This window comes from Capra hircus, chromosome 2 (genome assembly GCF_001704415.2).
Source record: "Capra hircus breed San Clemente chromosome 2, ASM170441v1, whole genome shotgun sequence".
Taxonomy (NCBI): domain Eukaryota; kingdom Metazoa; phylum Chordata; class Mammalia; order Artiodactyla; family Bovidae; genus Capra; species Capra hircus.
The window spans coordinates 51,172,498-51,195,156 of NC_030809.1; the positions used below are offsets into that span (position 1 = coordinate 51,172,498).

Below are 22,659 nucleotides of genomic sequence, written 5' to 3' on the forward strand. Positions count from 1 at the left end.
ATTCTGAACAAAGGCATCTTGTGCACAAATACTTTGTCACCAATATCAGATCAGTGCAGTCCTGGCTTTTCGCTGTTAAGTATGAGAATTGAATGAATTTGACTAAAGAACCTAGAACCATCTTTAAAGAATATAAAAAAACAAACAAACAAACAAAATTTCACAGCCAAGAATGCATCCTAGATGTGTAGATTATAATGAATATAATAAGACACTAACTATTTGGATGTAACGTGAATAAGCAAAAGTAGCATAATGTTTATTGAACTGAGACATAAAATCTTAGACTTGGTACTGACATTTTTCCGTAATAAAAACACAGTGGAGCTCAAAGAAGAAATCTGATCTTCTCCAGAGTCTAGCATTCCCCTGTATGACCCCTCTCTTCTAAACAACTCTTCAGTGTATCATGCTTCAAACCCAATTTTACTTTCCTGAATACATGCTGTTCCTTTTCCCTGGCAAGCTCTTCTGAGTGTGGCAAGATCTTTCCTTTTAAATTCAGTGTAAGAGGCCCCTCCTTGAAGCCTTTCGGCTCCATGGTGGACTCTCACTCTCGTGATGTAGTCTAGTCTTTCTCAACTTTGGTGTGCTTAGCATCAGAGAGGTGGAGATGGAAAGAATTGGGAGTTTCTGCTGAAATCCTACATAACTCAAAGCCCATTTAGTCTATATGCCACTTTTAATGGCAAAAACATGTTTGCCCAGTGGGGCCATCCTGGTCCATGACAGCAGCTCTCAAATACTGTTCCACTAAGCTGTGTTGAACTGTTTTTGTCAGTATTACTGGGGAGTTTTATAAAGTCCAAAATGCCAGGTCTTGCTTCCCCCAACTTATCTTTCTTCTCTGAATTTATGCCCTCTATCCTCCCATGCCCTGACCAGAAATTTAGTTCAGGAGGTCTAGGTAAAGTTCAAGCATTTAATTTCCTAAAACTTCTCCACATGATTTCAATGGCACATCCAGATATAATAGCCTCTGGTCTAGACACTGATTTGATCGCTAATTATTTAATGTATCAAGCTGTCCTTCCTACTATTTTGGTTATATGACTTTTGTGCTTTGACTTTTCAAGTCCTTATGCTTTATTTTCCAATTAGATTATAAGCTATTTGCAAATAGGGATCTTATCCAATTCATTATTTCTCCTTCCTTACTGCTAAAATATCTAGTAACATTTTGCAAATATAGTGAATGTACATAGATGTTTATATGGAGATAAATTACCAAATATCCTTCTTATGATGTTCTTAGTCTCTCGTATCTTAAAAGTCATCATTAAAACTTTCTAAAGTTTCTAAAGGCTAAAACTTCACATAATTTCAAGTATGATACTACTAATGTTGCTTATATAGAAATCCTGGTTTCACATAGTTAACTAACATCTAACTCAGGTATCAGTGTTTTCCCCAACTTGACAAGCATGCTGTTCTCGGTCAGGAAAAATTTTAAAAATTATACAAGCTGTCATTTTGTATATTTTATATTATAGCATCTACTCAGCAACCCATAGGCCTCTAGAGAGTCTTCTGTAAAAATAACTTTGCAGAAATGAGCCCCTCAGTTCTATAATGAGAGATCTTAGAGGTTCTGGGCTGCAAAGCAAAACAAACAAACATACAAACAAAATCCCTCCTCTTTTGCAAATCAGAAAATAGGGAGAACTCTGTTTTCTCTCTTTACCATCTTCAGCTCCAACCTGCTCCTCCCCTTGTAGTCAATATTCATTCCTCTGAAAGAACCCTGTCCCAACAAAAAAGAACAAGAAAAAGGAAACTCACAAAATTTTCCACTTTTGCTCTGCAACTCCGCATTATTATTAATTTAACATATCTTAAGATCTCTATTGTCAGAGAAATAAGATGATATAATCTACCTGAACAAGGCAATACACATTACCATTAATTTGACTGAACCTTAACAGGTCCTAACAGGAAAAACCTACAGGCCCCACTGGAAGATTCCAGTTTTGTTTTATTCCTTCTGCTTTTTAGAGTCTTTAAAGTCTCTAATCTCCTAAAAATTGCTGAAGGTTTTTATTTAGTGACACCTGGGGTCCTCAATTAAGGACAATCTCATGTGATAATCTATTGCTAAGATATTGTTTGATAGATTTTAAAATATTTCCATCTTATTTCAAAACATTAATAAATTTCCATTTATACTGTCTATAACTGTTTATAGAATTTGACCATAGAAAGCTTGAGCAGTCATGACAAGTAGGAAGAAGCAGGAACTTCAATCAATGGAATAATGTTGCTCATAGAGTGTGTGTCACTATGGCTTTTAGCCTGAAAATCTGTTGATAGTTCAGCACTTTGCTTATCATAACTACATGATGGGGAAGTTTGTACATCTGAAGGAACACTCTGTTTCAAATCGTTAAAAACTGCATTGTAAGGAACATTCCCACAAATGAAGGCGGGGAAGCTGGGGTTCTTTAATCTCATATTTCAGTCATACATTTGATAAGAGATTTATGCATGGAATGGAACTGCTGAGTCATGGCTCAAAAGTAGCAAAGGTAACTGTGAGCCTGTCCTGAGCTGTGTGTACATTGTTCCTCATCAGTGGCACAGATAAAAATATTCCTTCTTATTTTCTCCATAATATAATGAGGAAATAAGTGTCAGTCTTTGGGAAATTCAAATAGGTACACCTCTGTGCTTTGTGTTTTTTTCATTTTTCTCGTATGATTCCTTGCCCTCCAGAAGATAGCAAGCAATTTGTTTAGTTTGTATCCATACACAGCTTTCTCTTCCTTAAGACGTACCTTGAGTACCTTTTCCTGTAGAATGGTTATGGGTTTTCATCATTGGGATATAGCTTTTGCTTTCAATTGCTATTTTTAAAATTCTGCTTCCTCTAACTTCATCTGTCAAGCAAATGTACATACTACCAAGTTGTTTTCTCTCTCTTTTTTAATCTCAGAAGAGATCTATTTGCTCAGAAAACTCAACATCCAAAAGTTGTAGTTCCATCAGATGGATTGTGTCTCATTGGATTACTACATTGGTTCTTAGTGAAAGAGAGTAATCCTACTAAGAAGCTCTATAACTTTCAAATAAAGACTGATACAAAATGTTCTAAGATATTATCCAAAGACAATCTGTTAATTAAAAACACAACCTTTTAAGAATATTTTATAGATGAATGGAATGCATGCAAAGTCAATAAAATTTTGGTGTTGGTACTTGTACAATATTGTATTATGAACAAGGAACCAAGTACTGTAAAACTGACTTAAGAGTTGAGAATTCCCTTTTGTGTAACAGTTGAATTTAACCAGTAGATCTACTCCCTACTAACCCAGCTTTCCTCAAACATTGATGATAATTATTTCGAACTATAGGTCAATTCCCTCCATGAGTATGTTCTTTGAAAAATTTCCTTCCTGTGAGAATAATCTATGATGCTTTTTTTCTGTTCTAAATAAATTGGGCCATTTCCTATTTATGTCACTAGTAAATCAATAAATTGGAAGTCAAGAAATTCTGAGCTACAAAAGGCAAATGAATATGTGTCCCAGGGTTCACCAGAATAGAAGCAAACGCAGACTCTGACCTTCTGTTTCTTCCCATAACCCTATTTTAAGGGCCCTGGAATTTCATTATTGTTCAAATTATATGGTTAATTTTGTTTTCATTTTTAAAAACAGTGCATGCCATTGTGAAATTATCAAATAATACAGAATTTTGTGAAATAAAAAGTTAAAATTTCTGAAAGCTACCTTTCTTAAACCCCAGTGTTCAAAATTTCTAATCTATTTTTTGTTCAGTTTTCTAACAGGTGAGTTTTTCTGCATTTAATATTGGCTAGAATATTAATCTCACTTAACATCTGATGTACTTGTTCAAAATAGCATAGATTTCCCCTTGCCAATCCTTATGCATTTCCTGTTACGACCTGCCTAGCTCTCTCATCATTTTCTCCTCATTTGTTTACTGTTCTTTCAGATGTCTGGAACCAACGTGACAAATTTCTGAACTTTGTTGTACCAAGTTATATGTAACAGGAAATCTCCATTGAGACTTTTTTTCTTATGAAAAAATTACATAGCTTAACTATTGAATTTTTTAAAAATACTTAAGATAATTCACTGACAACCACATAATGTTATTGGAGAGTCCTGTTTCCCAACTGGGAGATCAGCATTAATAATGACACTTAGAAAGTAGTAAAATATAGATCTTAAGAGTTCAGGGTCAAAAAGACCTGGTTTGAATTCTGGCTCTGTGGTTTACTCACCAGACTTTGAATGAGGCATTTAGCTCCTCCAAGTCATAGTTTCCTCATCTGGATGGGGATAGGAGTTTCTAACTTGCAGTGTCCTTTTGAAGATTAAATGAGATAGTATATTTACTGTGCTGATACTATGTAAGCAATAGAAAGGATATAGTAAATTTAAGTAATATTATATTAGTAGCCCGTCCTTCACTTCTTGATTATATCACAAGGACTCAGTTCAAAGTAATTTCCCCTAAATTTGCTGGTTTTCTAAACCACTCTTCTTAAGATGGATCATATGTATAAGTGCCATCGTATAATTCTGTGGGCGTAGTTAAAATACAGGAATGTTCTCTTGCCTTCCATCACTAATTTCTATGTTGGACAGCTTTCTAGTGCTGCGCTTACTCTATGTTCTTTAGGAAACTTTGTTCTAAAATTTTTTACATGTAAGCAATGAAACCAGCCTTGACTGCTCCACATCTGCACAGAGGAATGAGTCTTCTGGTTCAAGATTCAGTACAAATTACTGAGGGCCAAACATCATGGCAGAGTCATTGACATAACATTTTAGAAGTCATCCAAAGGTGAATTATACTCATTTTCTCAGGCAGTAATCTTCTTGTAGATCTAATGAGAGGGTTGAAATATAGTTACCTAGGATAGTAAGGAACACAGATCCTTAGTCCTAGATCTCTATTCCACAGCTTCTGCAGAAGAAATAATTGCTACTTATGTTTTATGCAAATGGATGTTCCAATTTGTAGTAGTGTATAGATTTTTGACATGTACATCAAAATGTACATAATTGTCTAGTTTTCACACTTTCCCTATGTGGAATTTCATAACTATTAATTTTAAAATAACTAGACAGTCAATCATTTAAGGTTAAGAAAGACCCCAAAGAAAAATTCTCATAGCCAAGATTAGCTTAGATCCTTTTAAAGTATTATACCCAGGTATTTGTTAAATTTTTCCATAAATAAAGTTCTTAAATATATTCATCTACTGGATATTTCTCCAAAGCATTATATTTTCTGGCTAACAAAGGATTCAGTTAGGGTTTTCAAACCATTTTCTTGCATAAAGAATAACCATGTTTTAGGTATGTGTGTTCTATTGTTGATTTTTGCTATATTTGGTTGCACATATCAAAAAAGAGTTCAGCAGAATGGCATCCTTCTTCAGTAGCTCATCAGATGTAGTCTCTGTGTGGACCAAAGTACAGTGTCAGGAAGGATTCTATCCTCAATGCTTTCCCTAAACCCAAGAGAATAATAAAACATTTCTTTAATCATAGAGAACAATGTATTACTATTTCTGATATTAAAAATGGATTTTAATGAAATCTGATTTTTATATCTACATTTAATTGCAAAATTATTAGTGAATCTTACAAAGCGAATAAAATATACATAGCCTCTATGTTAATAATGTATTTTTTGTCTTTCTCAATGAATTTGAATAGTTATGGAAACTGTCTTCAGAAAAATTAATTTGGTTAAAATTAAAATGCCCTTATTTCAAGCACATTGTCCTACATACAAATGGATACTATTAATACATCCCATTGAATAAGTTATTGCTGTCTGTACCTTGAAGGTACATTTTATAGTAAACATTCTTGCAGACCCATCAGAGTGCCATTATACGAAAAATCAGGTATCATATGTGTCTGAATTTTATATTTACAATAAAAATGGTATAATATTACCATCTGTGCTTAAAATGTTTAAAAACAACTTTTATTTTCCCAGCATATGTTTTCTTACACTTATATTCCAAATCAAGTATAAGCTACATGGAATCAAGTTGTATTTTACTCATTTTATAAGTTCTTACTTCTCATAGTACCTCATATCTTTTATTGTATAAAGTGGGTGTTTAAGAAAATGTGATAAATTAATCAATTTCATAGCAGTATATTTGGGACTTAATGATAGCCCCTAAAATTATTCACCTCAAAGGGGTAAGTAACTACATTTCCAGTGTTCAAGATCACATATATAAAGATATAGAATCCCTCTTTTTAATAAATCAATTTATATATCTTTGTATATTCCAATAATTACTTTACATCCCAGGAAATGGTAGCATAACAATTATTTATTTTAGAAACTTGGCTAAAATTCTCTAGCATGTAGCATTATTTTAAGTATTAAGATGAAATTTTGAATAATGTTATTAACCTTTAAAATTACATTGGGAGTTTGATGGACATTTTTAAAAAGTTTAAGTTACTTTGCATATGATTAAGATATTTACAGTTTTCCATTTTTTCTTCTACAGGTATAATTTTTCATGCATTCAACCTTTGCATTTCTTACAATGCATTTTTCTTATTTATTTATTTATATAGGCACTGAATGTTTTGTGTCTAGGTTTTCCAAAAGTATTTTATGTTTTTGTTTCTGAGTGGACTTTTTTTATAGTTTTCTAAATAATGACTGCCAAATCTAGAAAACTTCTAGTACAATTTTCTGGAAATTGGTGTCTCAAGTTATTTTTTTCGTTTACCTTGACATTTTATATCATTGTCTAAAAAATACTGCTGTATCCTTGTCTGCTCCTTTACATACTGTTTTACAGACTTATCCATTCTAATGTTAATGGGTTATATTGTAACCCATTTGTTTTTTCTTTCATATATATATTTTAAAATAAAATATATGCCTATATAACATAGTTTCAATTCCTGAATATCTTTTCAGTTAAAACTCTTGTATCAAATACATAATAAATTATTATAATTAATAAGAAAATATAAACCTCTAGCTATACATTTTAGCATAACCTAGATATTCTTCAGAATAATGATGGATTTAGGGTACAAGCTGTTAAGAATGTCTGACTAAGGTGTCTTATAGCCACATGTTTTTTGCATGTAATAACTAAATTCCTTTTGTTGGTGTTAAAATAGTTTTGCTTTATTTTGCTTTACTGAGAATAATGTTTACCATTGTCTGTTAAATTATGAGGATTTTAAGCCCTTCATGTGTATTATCTCTTTGGTCCTCACAGCATTAATTTCAGTATTACAGAGAGGCCAGAGTCTTATCTAGTGCATATCATAGAGGTACTCAATAGGTATCTGTGGAATTAACCAAGATAAATACAAAGATTAAAACAACTTGCCAACAATAGAAGCAGAAAAAGGAATATATGACCAGACATCTAATTTGGCTCTATTTTCAATAGATCATTCTGTCTGTTGAAAAAGAATAAATAATTATGAGACCTATCTGATAATATACTCAATATTTTGAAATTTTTGCATGCTCCTATATAATAGTTCTATGCTAAGCCTTTTATTTGCATTTGTTCATTGAATCCTTTTCACCAACCTATGAGGCAAATACTGTAACTATGCTTATTTCAAGATGAGAAAACAAGCAGAGAGAGTTAAGTAACTCTCTGAATTCTTAGCACAGAGCTGATTTATATCCACTTACAACAAATATTGCTTCTAAATATATGACTAATTGATTTCACCTCTGTATGTCCATAAGCATTGTGAGATAATAATAGATCCGTATTTTCAAACCTTACCTATGTAATGGGAAGTAGAAAGAAGAGTTGACCTTTCTACTCCTTGGTTCTTACCTCAAGCCAGACCATGCCCTGTGACTGTAATCAGAAATATGAATCATTAGTACTGATTTTCCTTTCTTGGCATTACTCCATCAGAAAAGTCATGAGGATTTCTCTAAAATTGCCTTGAGGCAATTTTTCACAACATATGTATTTTTGAAGGTTTACTAAACTGTATACAGAAACCTTCTGTTTACAGAAGAAGAAGGTGTCAGAGGATGAGATGGCTGGATGGCATCACCGATGCAATGGACATGAACTTGGGCAAACTTCAGGAAATAGTGAGGGACAGAGAGGCCTGGCATGCTGCAATCCATGGGGTTGCAAAGAATCAGACACGACTGGGCGACTGAACAACAGCAACAACATCATACAGGAAACATGTGTGCAGAGTCTGAAATCCAGAGAGTGTTGCGGTTTAGAGGCATTGGTGCTTCTGATTGTTTTTGATCACGTGCCCTACTTTAACTACACCAAAATGTTGGTTGGTTTCAGTGAGGCTATTTTCTGTGGGAATTCCAGTCTTGAGACTATGTTCCTTGTCCTCAAATGATCTTCTGCTTGAGTTGATTTTCTGGGGTGATTCTACGCATTGGGAGGAAGTGGTTACCAAGGTCTGAATTCGACAGGCATCTGAGAGACAGTAATAGCCAGCGACTTTTCCCTGAGATGTCACTATATATATAGTCTAGTATCTGTATGAATCTCTTAGTTATATAACAGTTGTGTTTTCTTGTGCAGAAGTTGTCATTACCTGTTTTGTATTTCCTGCAGTGGGTTCTGTTTTAGTAAATAGTGTTAGCTTTCTGGTTCTCTTTTCTCCACCACAACAAAAAATGGTATAAAGATAAGTTTATTCCAAATACTGAATAGACTCAGGGAAATTTGTTTGGAGCCAAATGTATTTTGGTATTAACGGATCATTTGCCTGGTTTTATTTTGCTAAGCCCGTCTTATGTGCACAGCATAGTGTTGGTTACTGGAAGGCACAGAGATAAAGGAGGAAGGGCTTTTGCCCTCCAGAATCGCACGACTCAGAAGGAACTGAAGTTATAACTGAGTGGCTGTGTGAGAAAGTGCAGTGCTGGAGGAAGTGCTAGAGTGTGTTGTAAATGGTACAGTGAGCAACATGCCCATGAGGAAATGGTCCAATGATAAAATGTTCTTTGAATATAATCTTGCATGCTCAGTCACTCAGTCGTGTCTGACTCTTTGCAACCCCATAGACTGTAGCCCACCAGGCTCCTCTGTCCATGGGATTTTTCCAGGCAAGGATACTGGAGTGGGTTGCCATTTCCTCCTCCAGGGGATCTTCCCAACCCAGGGATTGAACCTGTGTCTCCTGTATTGTAGGCAGATTCTTTACCACCGAGCCACCAGGGAAGCCAATATAATCTTCATTCTCATTATAAACCGCTAAGATTGAATAGAATTTCTTCATTAAGGTGAAGGCAATAAAGAAAGAAATTAGAGGATTACCACAGATTTACTCTAACTCTGTAAATTTATAAAATAAATGAGTAAATATATTAATGTAACTTTTAAAAGTCCTTCTAATCAGAGTCATGTGAATCTTCAACAATATTTCTCAAACTTGTTATGATTATTTCAGACACTGGATGGACTCATGGAAATTTTTTAGGATCCAATCTGTTATTTTCCATCCTAAAAGGAAAACAAACATTTCAGATCTACAATAGTGATTTTTAACCATGTGTATTTAGTGAAACGTAAAATGTGTACAAATATAAAACATGCATAAACTCCATATCCTTACAGCTTTATAAGCTATAAAGCCAAAAGAAATATAAGTTAAGTAAAAACAAAAAATATAACATTTGAGTTAATGATATTGCGAGAAGATTTTGTTTTGCAGAAGCCAAATCACCAATGTTGAGACCAGTGTCAGTGGAAAGATATATTTGTGCTTTTTGTTTCACTTGTGTTTGACTTGATTCTTTTGATTTTTGTGTCTAATGGTCTATCACATGCATCTGTGGCATTATCTTGGTCATAATTTTTCTTGTTTAACAAATAGTTTGCTTTTATCTATGTGATGAGCCAATTCACTTGTGTACCCCCAAGTATAATACTGAAGAAAATATATCATTAAACATATCCTGTGATGATTCTACTGCCATTTTTCTACTTATAAACTATTTATAAACTTTTGTTCTTAGAAAAAATCATAACATATGCTTTATTTAGCATTTTTAAGTCCATTTATTTTGTTTTCTCTTTAGCCTATGGCAATTTACATATACATTACCTTGCCTTATTTCATTATTATCATTTAATCTGCAATTTAATACTACCAAAGAAAAGTTTTGTCTTTTTAAATGGTGAAAGAATTGCGTGTTTGTAGCAGACAGGTACAGCTATCGTATTTAACATCAAGCCCTGCTCATCAACACTCTAAAAGTTCACCTCTGATCACTTGGCAACAAGTGTCTTGTTAATGCAAACATGGGAGTTGAAGTCACTTTGTAATGTTTAGTCATAAATGTCATCCAGCTTGTCCAAAATATGCTTACCTCATATTAGCAGTTTTAATCATCAAAGTGGAAACACAGCATTTAAAAATTCTCCTAGTATTCAAGATTATGTCTGTAGATTTCTAGTAGGCAATGATGCCAGTTTAAGAAATGCTGGACTAAAGAATATTGGGCAAATACCTGATAACCAAGGAATCGTTCCTGTTTTTCCCCCCATCAGAAAAGATTGGTGATATTTCTGAGGATAACTACCCACTTTTTTCTCTTCCTCAGCCTTGATCTTCTTTCTTGACAGTAAACCAATGCCTTCTTTGTTTTTACATGAAAAAAACTCTATGAAGGAGTTAATAGAAGAGAAGGCCTAAACAGGGCTCAGTTAAATGAATGGAATAACTTAAATATATTCATGTCATGCTGGCATTGCCCATGGATTCTCTCTCTTCCACTGCACCATGAACTCTTTGAGAAAGGGGCAGTGTCTTGCATCCTATTTGATTCCCAGTATATGATACCATGCCTAGCACATAGTAGGTACTCAGAAATTGTTTGCTGAATGAATGAATATTGGCATGAATTTGGGCCAACTCTGGGAGATGGTGAAGGACAGGGAAGCCTGGTGCTGCGGTCCATGGGGTCGCAAAGAGTCGGACACGACTTGGCGACTGAATAACAGTGATATGATGTATATCAAATAACACGTTCCAGTGCCTTGTTCCTGGAAGCATATGACCCGTCTCTTGTCATTGTGATAAATTAGCTGGCCCTGTAGAGAGCTAGTCTCAGCCTGCCTCTGGTATGTTCTTAGTCACTTAGTTGTGTCCAACTTTTGCAGCCGCATGAACTGTAGCCCGCCAGGCTCCTCTGTTTATGGGGATTCTCCAGGCAAGTACACTGGAGTGGGTTGCCATTTCTTCCTCCAAGGGACCTTCCCAACCCAGGGATCAAACCCAGGTGTCCCGCATTGCAGGTGGATTCTTTACTGTCTGAGCCAGCAGGGAAGCCACACCTCTATATTTTCTGGCCTAAAGAATCAGGCAGTTGTCTTCACTGCCTCATAGTTAATATCTGGAAAGTGATGAGAAGTTTCCCAATTGGCATATTTCCTCCACTGTCTTTCGCTTTCTTTCCCTCACCCTGTCATCTTTCTGACTCGGGAAGCTATGATCTCTTCCTTATCCACAGGATATCATAGGATGCACACAAGCAACAGTCAAGAGCATGCTGTCTTTTTCATCACTCAACCCGTTCTGTGTGGTTCCAGTTAAATGAGTAGAAGAGAGAGTTCAGCCTGTTTGTTTTCTGGCTTTGTTGTTTGCCTAGTCCATTGTGGTGATAGACTAGAGGTAGCTTTTTTTTCTGCAAGATCACAACATATTGTTAGTCACGCTTATAAGAGTACTTCTTTGGTCAAGTTCATTTTTTTTCCAAGATAATTTTTTTCTGATTTACCTTTCTTTAAACCAACTTTTATATCTCTTATCAAAATACCAGTTACCTGATAATGGGCCTTGGTTTCCATCATGTGCTTCAGACATATGATTATAACACTAGAGGGAAAATGTTCTGCTTGGTTTGAGACTTCAGACTGAAATAACCATAAGCAGAGAAGACAGGCTGACTTTTCTTTTCTGGTAGTTCCTTTATATATATGCCTTCCATTCACCTATATGTATATCTGTATCTGTATTTCCAGTAGCTAGCTGCTATATAGTATATATAATATGGTTATAATATTATATAAAATTAGGTAAAACATAATGTTTATACTGGCAATAAAAGGCAGAAAAGTTGAAAATATCAAACATTAGGTGCTTCATGTACTAACACATTATTTAAAATGGATCTAAGCAGAAGAAGCCTAGGACTAAACTCAGTTTATCATTCCCAGTAAGCTATGTGGTTAAGAGCACACATTAGGGAATTTTTCATCTCAACAGTTGAACCTTGTCATCACCTCATTACTTTCAAGCCTACAGGTAAATTAGAATTTGAAATTTGGGATTATAAAAATTAATTAGAACTTTATGAAACTATCAAATAGGAAAACAAGATACTCTATAGAAAATAACTAAATCTAAACAAATATTTATATCAGATATTGATACTTTATTTCATAGTATACAGAAATCAGAATATATCATCATTTAGCACTTAGAGTAAAATTGTGTATTTGTGTTGACTGTATATTCCTATCAAAAGCAATGCTTTCAGTACCCAGTTTATGTTCTTATTTTTTGTCTTCTTGTCAAAATTGATATAGTGTACTTTGAAATGGCATAATGTAAATGAATGGAAACAACCAAAAAAAATTTTTATTGAATTTATATTCATATAAAGAATTGAGATTAACAAAACAGTGACTCTTCAAACAAATGAACGCTGGTGTTATCACATGTCTCTATAATAAATAATGGTCCAAAATTGTGTTTGGTATGTGTATATATAAGTATATACACATTTGCAAGAGTGTACATATAGTCTGTTTCACCAACTGTAGTAACTGAAGATGTTTTAGGTTTCAGTTATTTGAAAGAGCCACATGCTTTTATAGCGAATATATAATTTACAGATAGTACCTACTTCCAAGTAGAAATGTGCTCATCATGCATAATATAGAGGTATATCCCCAGGAAAATAAATGAATATCATATTTGGAATAACAAGAAATCAATCGGAATGGTCCAGACTGTTGCTTATAGTCAAGCCCGCAACAAGGGTTTAACTCAAAGCAGAGACTGAATTTTATTGGTTGGTTGGTACTGCTACCTATAGTAGTATTTGAGTAGCAAAAGATGAGAACAATTAAATATTTTTTTTATCATTGTTAGAAATGGGTGATGTTGATGCTCATGAGGGTCCTCCTTGAAGACAAGGACCACGTTTTACTTGGATGCGTATTCCTAGGGCACAAATAGCTACCACACAATAGGTACCAAAAAAATGTGGTGACCATTCTTTTTTAAAGAAATGGTGCCTTAAGTACTGAATTATGTCGCCAACGTTTACTACACATATTTGAACTCTTTATTTGCTTGAATAGGGAGAAGATCCAATTTATCCGAACTGAAGGGACTCCAGGATTGGTGCGTCTTTCAAGTGATGCAGACCTTGTCATGCTGCTGAGGTATGTAACGCCTTTTCAAAGCAGGAAATCTCCTATCTATCATCAGGCATTCTGGAGTGCTTTAGAAAGTAATGTGCTAGTATTGGCAGCCAGTCAGTGCTTCTTCTATTCTAAAAGACTTGAGGAATACTCGTGATGGAGATACAGGATACTGACTTAGTGATAAGTCATTTCAGATTTCATTTCTTATCACTGGAATCAGTTTGATTTTTGTTTTACCCTGCTGGCAGAGGATGCAGTATTAGGAAAGGGAAAGAGACCAATGAGTAGAATGTCCCATCACAGAATGAGGCAGAAGGTTATACCTCACTTACCGCATGAGAGTAAAAGAGAGGTTGTATTTGTATTTTCTCCAAAATTTTTTTCTCAGAATGTCTTTTGTCCCCTTTTGCTGATTTGATGTCATTTATTTACTTTATGGCTTTGAGAATTTAAATTTGGGAAATCAGAGAAGGAAGTTGAAATTTGGTCACTGGTACTCACTGCCAACTTATCTTGATAGACGTTCATAAAACTGACCAATTATATTTTCTTTTTTAATGGTTAGATGGGCTTTGATTTTGAACTTTAGGGGAGTTTAGAATGGAAACCTGGCAAGTTTTTAAGAAACTTTTTCAGTTTTGATTATTTTTCAAATGTAGGAGACCAGAGTAAAATAATATTTTGCTTTACCTAGTGGTTGGGACACCCACTATTATAATCTCCATAGAATTAAAGGGAAGTCATGCTGGGCCATTATCAAGCAATGTTTTATTTATTCCAAAGTAGTACTAGTCTCATTCATATTATTCATGAGAATCTTAACTCTAACCATTTATACTGCATGCTTGATTGCTGCCATATTTGTAAAACTTAAGCCAAAAACTCATTTTCTTTTACTCTGCAGTTGGAATGTAACTCAAAGGGATATAACCATTTTTCATGGATATTTTCCTTCATTGTATCATGAACATGACCTATTTGGTGGATAGGGGTCACTTCTCAGGCTAGATGCTAACCCTCAACTGTGGTGTTTAGGCAGTTCTGAAAGCAGGATGTGACATGCTAGATATTCATGAAGATTCTTGGTCAGTTAATGTGGAATATGATGTTTCTACCATAGTTTCGTTGTTGATAATATAGCAAGTTTTATTGCAAAATTCTGGCTGAGATAGGACTCTTTTGATTCATTATAGAAGTCTGTGGCTTTTTTATTTAAAGAATTCTACTGTTGGAATTAGTAAAAACAAAAATGACTACAAAACAGAAATCATAATTATTGTACACCTTCTCTTGGTTAAGTAACGTTTAATGATACAGCCCTAAATATTTTGAGTTACAACATAGTTTATAATATTTGTATGTTGGTAAGCACTATAATTTGCATGAGTTTCTATGTGTTATGTGGTTGAATTTTAAAATATTTGAAAACTGATTTGTATATAGAGAAAGACTACATTTTTTTCACCTTTAGGAAAACAGACATGTTTTCTGAAGTTAATGAGCCTTTGGAGAAACATGAGAAATTTACTTATATATTAATAGCTTTATAATTATTGCATATATATAATAAATGATATTTAATTCTAGACTTTTACTTCATTTGGATTAGCAAATAAATGATTTTACACTGTAACAATATATTACATGTGCATGCTTAATAAATAATATTTAATGATTATTGAAACATTTTGGGATACTCTCATTTCTTTATTGTTTATTTTGCTTTGGAGTTTGAGTCATTTCCATCAGTTACTATAAACTCAGGCAGTGGATTTGTTCGTTACATAGATGGAATCTCTTATGTCTGTTTTTATACTTTGTTTGTTTGTTTTTTCTTTCTATTTAAAAATATTTTCTTGGGTGAACTTTGTAGAACATGAATTATTTTTTAATAAAAAATATTTTTATTAATGTATAATTGATTTGTGTGCGTGCGTGCTGAGTTGCTTCAGTTGTGTCCTACTCTTTGTGACCCTATGGACTATCGCCCTCCTGGTTCCTATGTCCATGGGATTCTCCAGACAAGAATACTGGAGTGGGTTGCCATGCCCTTCTCCAGGACATCTTTCCAATCCAGGGATCGAAACCATGTCTCCTACAACTCCTGCATTGCAGGCATATTCTTTACCACTGAGCCACTAGGGAAGCCCATAATTGATTTTTACAAAACTATATTAGTTTGAGGTGTACAATGTAATGATTCAATGATTTCATTTATTGTATTCCATTTAAAATTATTATAAAAATATTGGCCAGATTTTTTGTGCTGTACTTTATATCCTCGTATCGATTTATTTTTTTACGTATATACATTTTCTGTTTCTTAAAAAAGAAAGTCATGCTTGATACAAATGGACTTGAATATCAGCAAGCTGCAATATAGAGATGATACAGCTCCAGGAAATTATTCATTTCAAAATAAACCCATGTAAAGTTTTTTCCAATATAGCTATTATAAACTTAAGAATTTTAAAATAACTTTTTTGTATTTGTTATTGGTTATTCTATTTTGGCATTAGTGGTAAAGAACCTGCCTGCCAGTGCAGAAGACATAAGCAACATGGGTTTGATCCCTGCATCCGGAAGATGCCCTGGAGGAGGAAATGGCAACTCACTCCAGTTCTTGCCTGGAGAATCTCATGGACAGAGGAGCCTGGTGGGCTACAGTCCATGGGGTCATAAAAGAGTCAGACATGACTGAAGCAACTTAGCATGCATTCTATTTCATATATTCTGTTAAATTATAAAAAGTATACAGAGCTTATATAGGAAATGATTGATAAATTTGGCTACATTGGAATTGTTCATTTATGTAATGAAAGACATCACATATAAAGACATAAAGAAAGGCACCAAACTAGAAGACTATGTTCACATGATACAAAACAAAGATATCATGAATACATAAAGCATGCTTTTAAATCAATTTGAAAGAAAATAACCCAAAAGAAAAATGAATAAAGGATATAAAAAGGCACTTCAAAAGAATCGAAGCATGAATAGCCAATAAACTCATGGAAAGATGATAGTAATCATAAAATGCAGTTTCAAATAATGAGACACTATTTCACGTTATTCAATTGAAAAAATTAAAAAGTGATAATACCAAGTGAGAAATGGGAACTCCATACTGTCTGTATTTGGTGGTATTGCAGTTCTACAACCTCTTCAAAGAACAATTTGACAGTATGTTGTATGGATAGAAAACCTACACTAATGACTGAGCAAACTCTGCTTTTAGACATATACCATATGTATACTTGGAGAAGGAAATGGCAACCCACTCCAGTACTCTTTCCTGGAAAATTCCATGGACAGAGGAGCCTTGTAGGCTACAATTCATGGGGTTGCAAAGAGTCGGACACGACTGAGCGGCTTCACTTCACTTCATATGTATACTAAGAAACTCTGTTATATGTATACAAGACGATACATACAGTATAATCATTGTACCATTATTGATAAAAGCACACAGGTAGGGGAAAAGTCAGCAGTTGTCAAGAAAGTTATGGATAAATAAACAGATACATTCATAGATAGGGCTTCCCTGGTGGCGCAGCGGTTAAGAATCCTCCTGCTATACAGGAGCCACAGGAGATGGGGGTTTGATCCCAGAGTCAGGAATATTCCCTGGAGGAGGACACAGCAACCCACTCCAGTATTCTTGCCTGAAGAACCCCAGGGACAGAGAAGCTTGGTGGGCTACTGTCCATAGCATTGCAAAGAGTCGAATTCGACAGAAGGGCCTGAGCATATGCACAAACATGCATAGAATGGACTGTATATTACATGGCAAGTAGAAATAGTAAAGTAGATCCCTTATATAGTAACACAGATGGATATCAGAAATATATTGTTGAGTGAAATAGTTTAAGAATGTAATATACTTATAAATTATTTATATAATTTCTAGTAACACATAAGGCAAAACTATATATTTTTCCTGTATACATATGTTGAAAATTTAAAATTCTGGAAGGATATGTTAAAATCATGATAGAGGAGCTCAAAAGGGGCTTCCTATATAATAAGAACATATACAGCTGTATAGATACAGCTATATATAGGTATATTCACCTCTATAAGTATGTATATATGTTTGAAGCAAAAGATAATAGTATAAATATGTGTTAATCCTGGATGATATGTATTGAGTGTTTTTATATTGTTCTCTGTCTCTGTGTTAAATTTTTCAAGTAGAAAATGTTCTCTCTTGGTATGAAAGTTTTCCACATATTGGTTGTATTTAAAGGAAATGATAGGTGTCATGGAGCAACGGGACACAGATATAGATGTTCAAGGAGAGGGTGCTAATTGCTACTCTTAATTTTGGTGTGAGTTTTTAAACCTTTGTGGTATCAACTGTTTTATGTGGCATTTTTCCTTAGCAATCAACTTAAAATTCACATTATCCTAATGGTTATTGATTCATTGAGAAAGAGAATTGATTGTTTTGGGGCTTAATTTGGTATTACAAATACAGTTACTTATTGCTTCTTTTTCTAAATCTTTTGACCTTTATAGTTTAAAAGTGTATAGATGGCTTAACAATATGGTATCTAAAAATGCTTTTACTATAGTGGTTTATAGTGGTTTAACAGACATGTGCAGATGAATAAAGACCAGAAAAGAACTATCAAGATGTTATTGTATTGTTATTAATATAGCCCAGAGTTTCAGCCTAAAAATTACTAACATTTCAGGCTGGATATGTCTTTGTTGCAGGGCACTCTTCTGTGCATTGTAAGATGTTTATCAGCATTCTGACTCCCACTCATTAGATGCCAAAAGTACTCCCTTCTCAGTTACCACAACCAAAAATGTCCTCAGACATTGTCCAATGTTCTCAGAGAGTACAGGGAAGGGCAGAATTGCCTCAGTTGAAAGCCATTTCTATAATCCTCAGGAGTTCTTTCCTTAAATCTCTGAAGACTAAACTGCTGCCACCTTTTCTCAATGTTTTCTGAAAACAAATTTAACAGATTTCTCGATTTGACTAACTTTAAAAAAAGCCACTTCTACCTCTTAATTAAAAAGCGCAAGTACTCTTAATTAGATCGTTGATTCTATTTTGTCAAGTGTTTGTATATTTGACAATCAACATTATGTTTCTTTATTATAGCAGTTAATTAAAGTCTAGGATTTCAAGATCTCAGATTACTGATTACTATCTTCTAGGAGAGTATTAGAAATAAAAACTGCACTATGGAGCAGAAAGAAGACACTAGATTGAATAAGATCAAAATCCTCACATTTGAAAAATATTATAAAGTCAGAGTAAATAGGAAAGCTAATTATTTAGCAGTTGTAATTATTTTCAAGGTGTTTTATTATATTTTGCTTTTAATTCTCCAATGAAATCCTGAGTTCTTTGAAGGCCAAGATCCTGTTCTATATGTCTTGGAATGAAGATATAGAACATACTTTGTGTATTAATTATGGGTCCTCAGTAAACATCATCTCTTGTGTTTGAATCTTATTCTCAAATGTAAAAATAAAAAATCCAGTCTATTTTCAAATGAACACGCAAACTCAAACGCACTTATTTAAGTGACACAATAGAAATTATGTTGTCCAAAGCTGATGGGAAAACAGGTAAATAACCGCAGGTTTCACAAAAGCTGCAAACAGCCAGCGTTTTGTCCCAACGATTACCTACAGGAGAAAGGGGACGGATGCTTTCTTTGGGATGTGAACTGGACCTCAGATGGAACAAGCCAAAGGGAGAGGTCAGCTTACTCATTGCAGAAACAAAGCGTTTACCCGTATCTTTGGCTGAAGTATGCATTTTGTTTCTTGTCTTTCCCCAGTTTATTTGAAGAAGAGATAATGTCATATGTGCCTCCACATGCCTTACTCCATCCCAGCTACTGTCAGTCCCCACGTGGCTCCCCTGTGTCCTCTCCCCAGAACTCACCAGGTGAGTCCACCTGCTGCGTGCAGTGAATTCTCTAAGGAAGGAGCCCTGAAGTCAAATGTTCTGTCCTCATAAAGGACAGTAAGGGAACACTTTGGGTACATCTGTAGTGTTAACACGGGTTTCTGGGGCACTTCCTGTCTCTGAAAATGGCTTGTTTCCATGGGGAAACATTTTGACAGGAAGATAATGACATTCCAAAATAGGATAAATATTAACAGTATGAAATACACTGATGCAGAATTTACTTTTGTTATGTCATGTGGCGTCTACTATGACTTAGAAAAAATTGAGCACAAAATACTGTGTTAGCTTTTTGGATTTAAAAAATTCTAGTTAGGAGATTGATTCAGTGAATAATAAAAAGAAATCTCCAGTTCCAAGAAATAATACAGAATTAAAATTAGCCAGTTTAATGGTCTTAGATAATTTTTTCCCTTCAGTACTCACTAATTGCATTAGATAGGAAGACCAGAGATTCATGGACAGGTAGAACATGTTGATAAATGAAATAAACTAAAAAATTTAAGTTTAAATTCTTTTTGAAAGAGGTATGATGTAAACAGAAGAATGAATGAATGAACGAATAAAAAGTAGATAATGCAGCTTATAAATGAGTATTTTTTTAAGGAAAGTAGTCATGATGTTGATGAAACATCAGCTATATTTATCCTTATTATAAGCTATATGTTGTCCACACCATAGCAGCTATCAGAATTTAAAACTATTTTAATAGAAATCCAAACTCTGTCTGTGCCACTAAAAGTTGCTTTGTGTTCTTTGACATATAACTTTTGTTTTCATATATTGGTATCATAATGAAGCTACAGACTAACTGAATACCATAAACAGGAAAAGGTCTATTAATTTGTTCATTTAACAGAGATAATGAGCATCCAGCTATGATCCAAGCACTGAATTAGACCCTGGTGCTACAAAGATGAATAGTACCGTCTCTGCCTTTGAAAATTCACGGTGGGGCAGTGAGTCAACAAGTGACTGAAAGCTCTGTGGTTAGTCCTGTAATGAAGAGATGTATTGGGAACACAGATGTGGGAATGACTCTTCCTTCAAGGTGTGGGGGTGGGGAGTTTAGGGAAAGGTGGATACAACAGGTGTGAAGGGAAGCCTTGAAGAATGATGAATAGGATTTTACCAGGTGGTCCGAAAGAACGAGGACATTGTAAGTAAAGAAGTAGCAAAAGCTAAACCACAGAAACATAAAGCAGTTTAGGACAAATTAATACATACAAGTGAAGGCAAGTTCTCAGAGGTCAGGTTGGGAAAATAGGCTAGAGTTGGTTGGTTACTGAAGCCTCACTTTGTACTCCATGTGGAACCACTGAAAATTTACAAACAGAAGAGCAGAACTGGCTTTACAAAGTTCAGTTTGGTGGCCATGCACAGAATGTATTAGAATATGAGAGACTAGAGTTAGAGAATCCATCTGGGAAGCTGTTGCAGTAATTCGGGCGACACGATAAAGGGATGGACTATAGGGCTTCCCAGGTGGCGCTAGGTTCTTTACCAGAACCTGCCTGTGAATGCAGAGATGTAAGAGAAGTGGGTTTGATCCCTGGGTCAGGAAGATCCCCTGGAGGAGGGGATGGCAACCCACTCCAGTATCCTTTCCTGGAGAATCCCGTGGACAGAGGAGCCTGATGGGCTACAGTCCATAAGATCGCAAAGAGTTGGACATGACTGAAGCGACTTAGCATGCAATGGTGATGGAGAAAAGGAAGTTAATTCAAAGACTATGTTGGATCTACGTAGATTCTAGAACTTTGAGTCTAGGCGGGCATGAGTGAAGACAGATTCTGAGGTCCTCACCACATGGACTGCCTGGCAGATGGTAATGCCATTTACCGAGAAAGGGAAAAGGTTAGACTGAAGGGGGGAGGGGATTAAAGGAAACTGATTTGGGACATGTTTTATTGAGGAATCTTTGGACCACCCAACTGGAGATGCCCAGAGACAGCTGGAGAAACAGTCTTGGAGCTCAGGAGAGGTTAGCAGTTAGGAATACAGGTTTACTGGTGGCAGTTGCAGCCCACAGGGTAGATTAGAAGAACTAGGGAGGACAGGTCAGTGGAAAACAAGAGGAAATAAAGGACGGTGACGTGAGCAGCTCCAGTATCCAAGAAGGTGCTGAGGATGCAAGTGAGAGAGTCAGTGGATTTTGGAAGAGAATCAGGAACATCTTTTCAGGGAAGCCAGGTTTCAAGGAGGAAGGACTGGCTCCCAGGGCCAGGTGCTCAGAGGAGTCAAGAAGGATGAGGCCTGAGAAGAGGCTATTAGATTTAAAGATCATGAAGTTTTATATGACATTTCCCAGAGCAGTTTCCATGAATTAATAGGTCATAAACTGGAATGTTACCAGTTACAGGATGATAGGAGATGTGAAGTAGAAAAAGGGGGTAAAAAATACTCTTTCCATTAAACATGGAAGTGAAAATAAAGCAAAATAAGGCAATGCTTAGAAGGAGAAGAATTAAGGGAAGGATTTTAGGATGTGGAAGTAGAGTGTTTGTGTATGTGTTAAGGTCAGATATTGTGGGTGGGAGGAAAGTGGTTTGTTGAATGGGGTGAAGAAGCAGCAACATTTAGCAAGCACAGGCCTGCGGGAAGGCAGAACACTGGAGACAAAAGCACAGGCCAACTTTAGAACAAAGTAGGGACCCTGTTTTGACGATACAGGATGGGGAAAAAATTGTATGACTCTAGGGGTAAGTTAAAGGAGTAGGAGAAAGATTAATGGAATTCGTTACTGGCCTTGGTCATTTACCAACCGTGTGTGACTTTGGGCAGTTTACTGTCTTTCCTGAATTTGAATTTCTTTTTTTTAATATGGAAATAATAACAATCACCTCCCATAGTTATCTGGAGAAGAACACCTTGCCTGGTACCTAGAACATGACAAGCATCCAATAAATGTTAGTTTATCCCTCTTTCTTTCTTTCTGGAAGTTGAGAAGTATAATTTGTTAATATTTGAACCACTAATAACTGGTTTGTATGAATCTACTTATTCCTGATTTACTGAACTAGCTGCCTAGAGTTTTAATCATTCTGACTGGTCTTAATCTTAGCTGGAACCTAAGGGGATGTTTAAATGTTTAAATGTGTTGTCCCTTCACTTCATGCTTTATGGTTAAATTAATGAAGCTCTTTGGAGTATTGCTCATTCCAGTCAAAGCTCTCCTTTCCAGACCTTTACTGTGGCCCCATCCTCCCAGAGAAAAAGGTAGATCTCTAGATTCTGTCCCTTTTGGGCCCTACAAAGGCATATTCTCTCAATGACGAATTTGGCATTCTTGAGACTA

General features: G+C 35.1%; 1 protein-coding gene across 3 annotated transcripts in view; it reads left to right on the forward strand.

Moving 5' to 3' along the window:
• HECW2 (HECT, C2 and WW domain containing E3 ubiquitin protein ligase 2) overlaps positions 1 to 22,659 on the forward strand; it is a 451,986-nt gene that overhangs the window by 375,188 nt on the left and 54,139 nt on the right. For all 3 annotated transcript variants that reach the window (XM_018061392.1, XM_018061400.1, XM_018061404.1), the window contains 2 exons: positions 13,355 to 13,438; positions 19,231 to 19,340. In XM_018061392.1, coding sequence (XP_017916881.1) covers positions 13,355 to 13,438; positions 19,231 to 19,340 — 194 coding nt within the window. The remainder of the gene's footprint in view (positions 1 to 13,354; positions 13,439 to 19,230; positions 19,341 to 22,659) is intronic.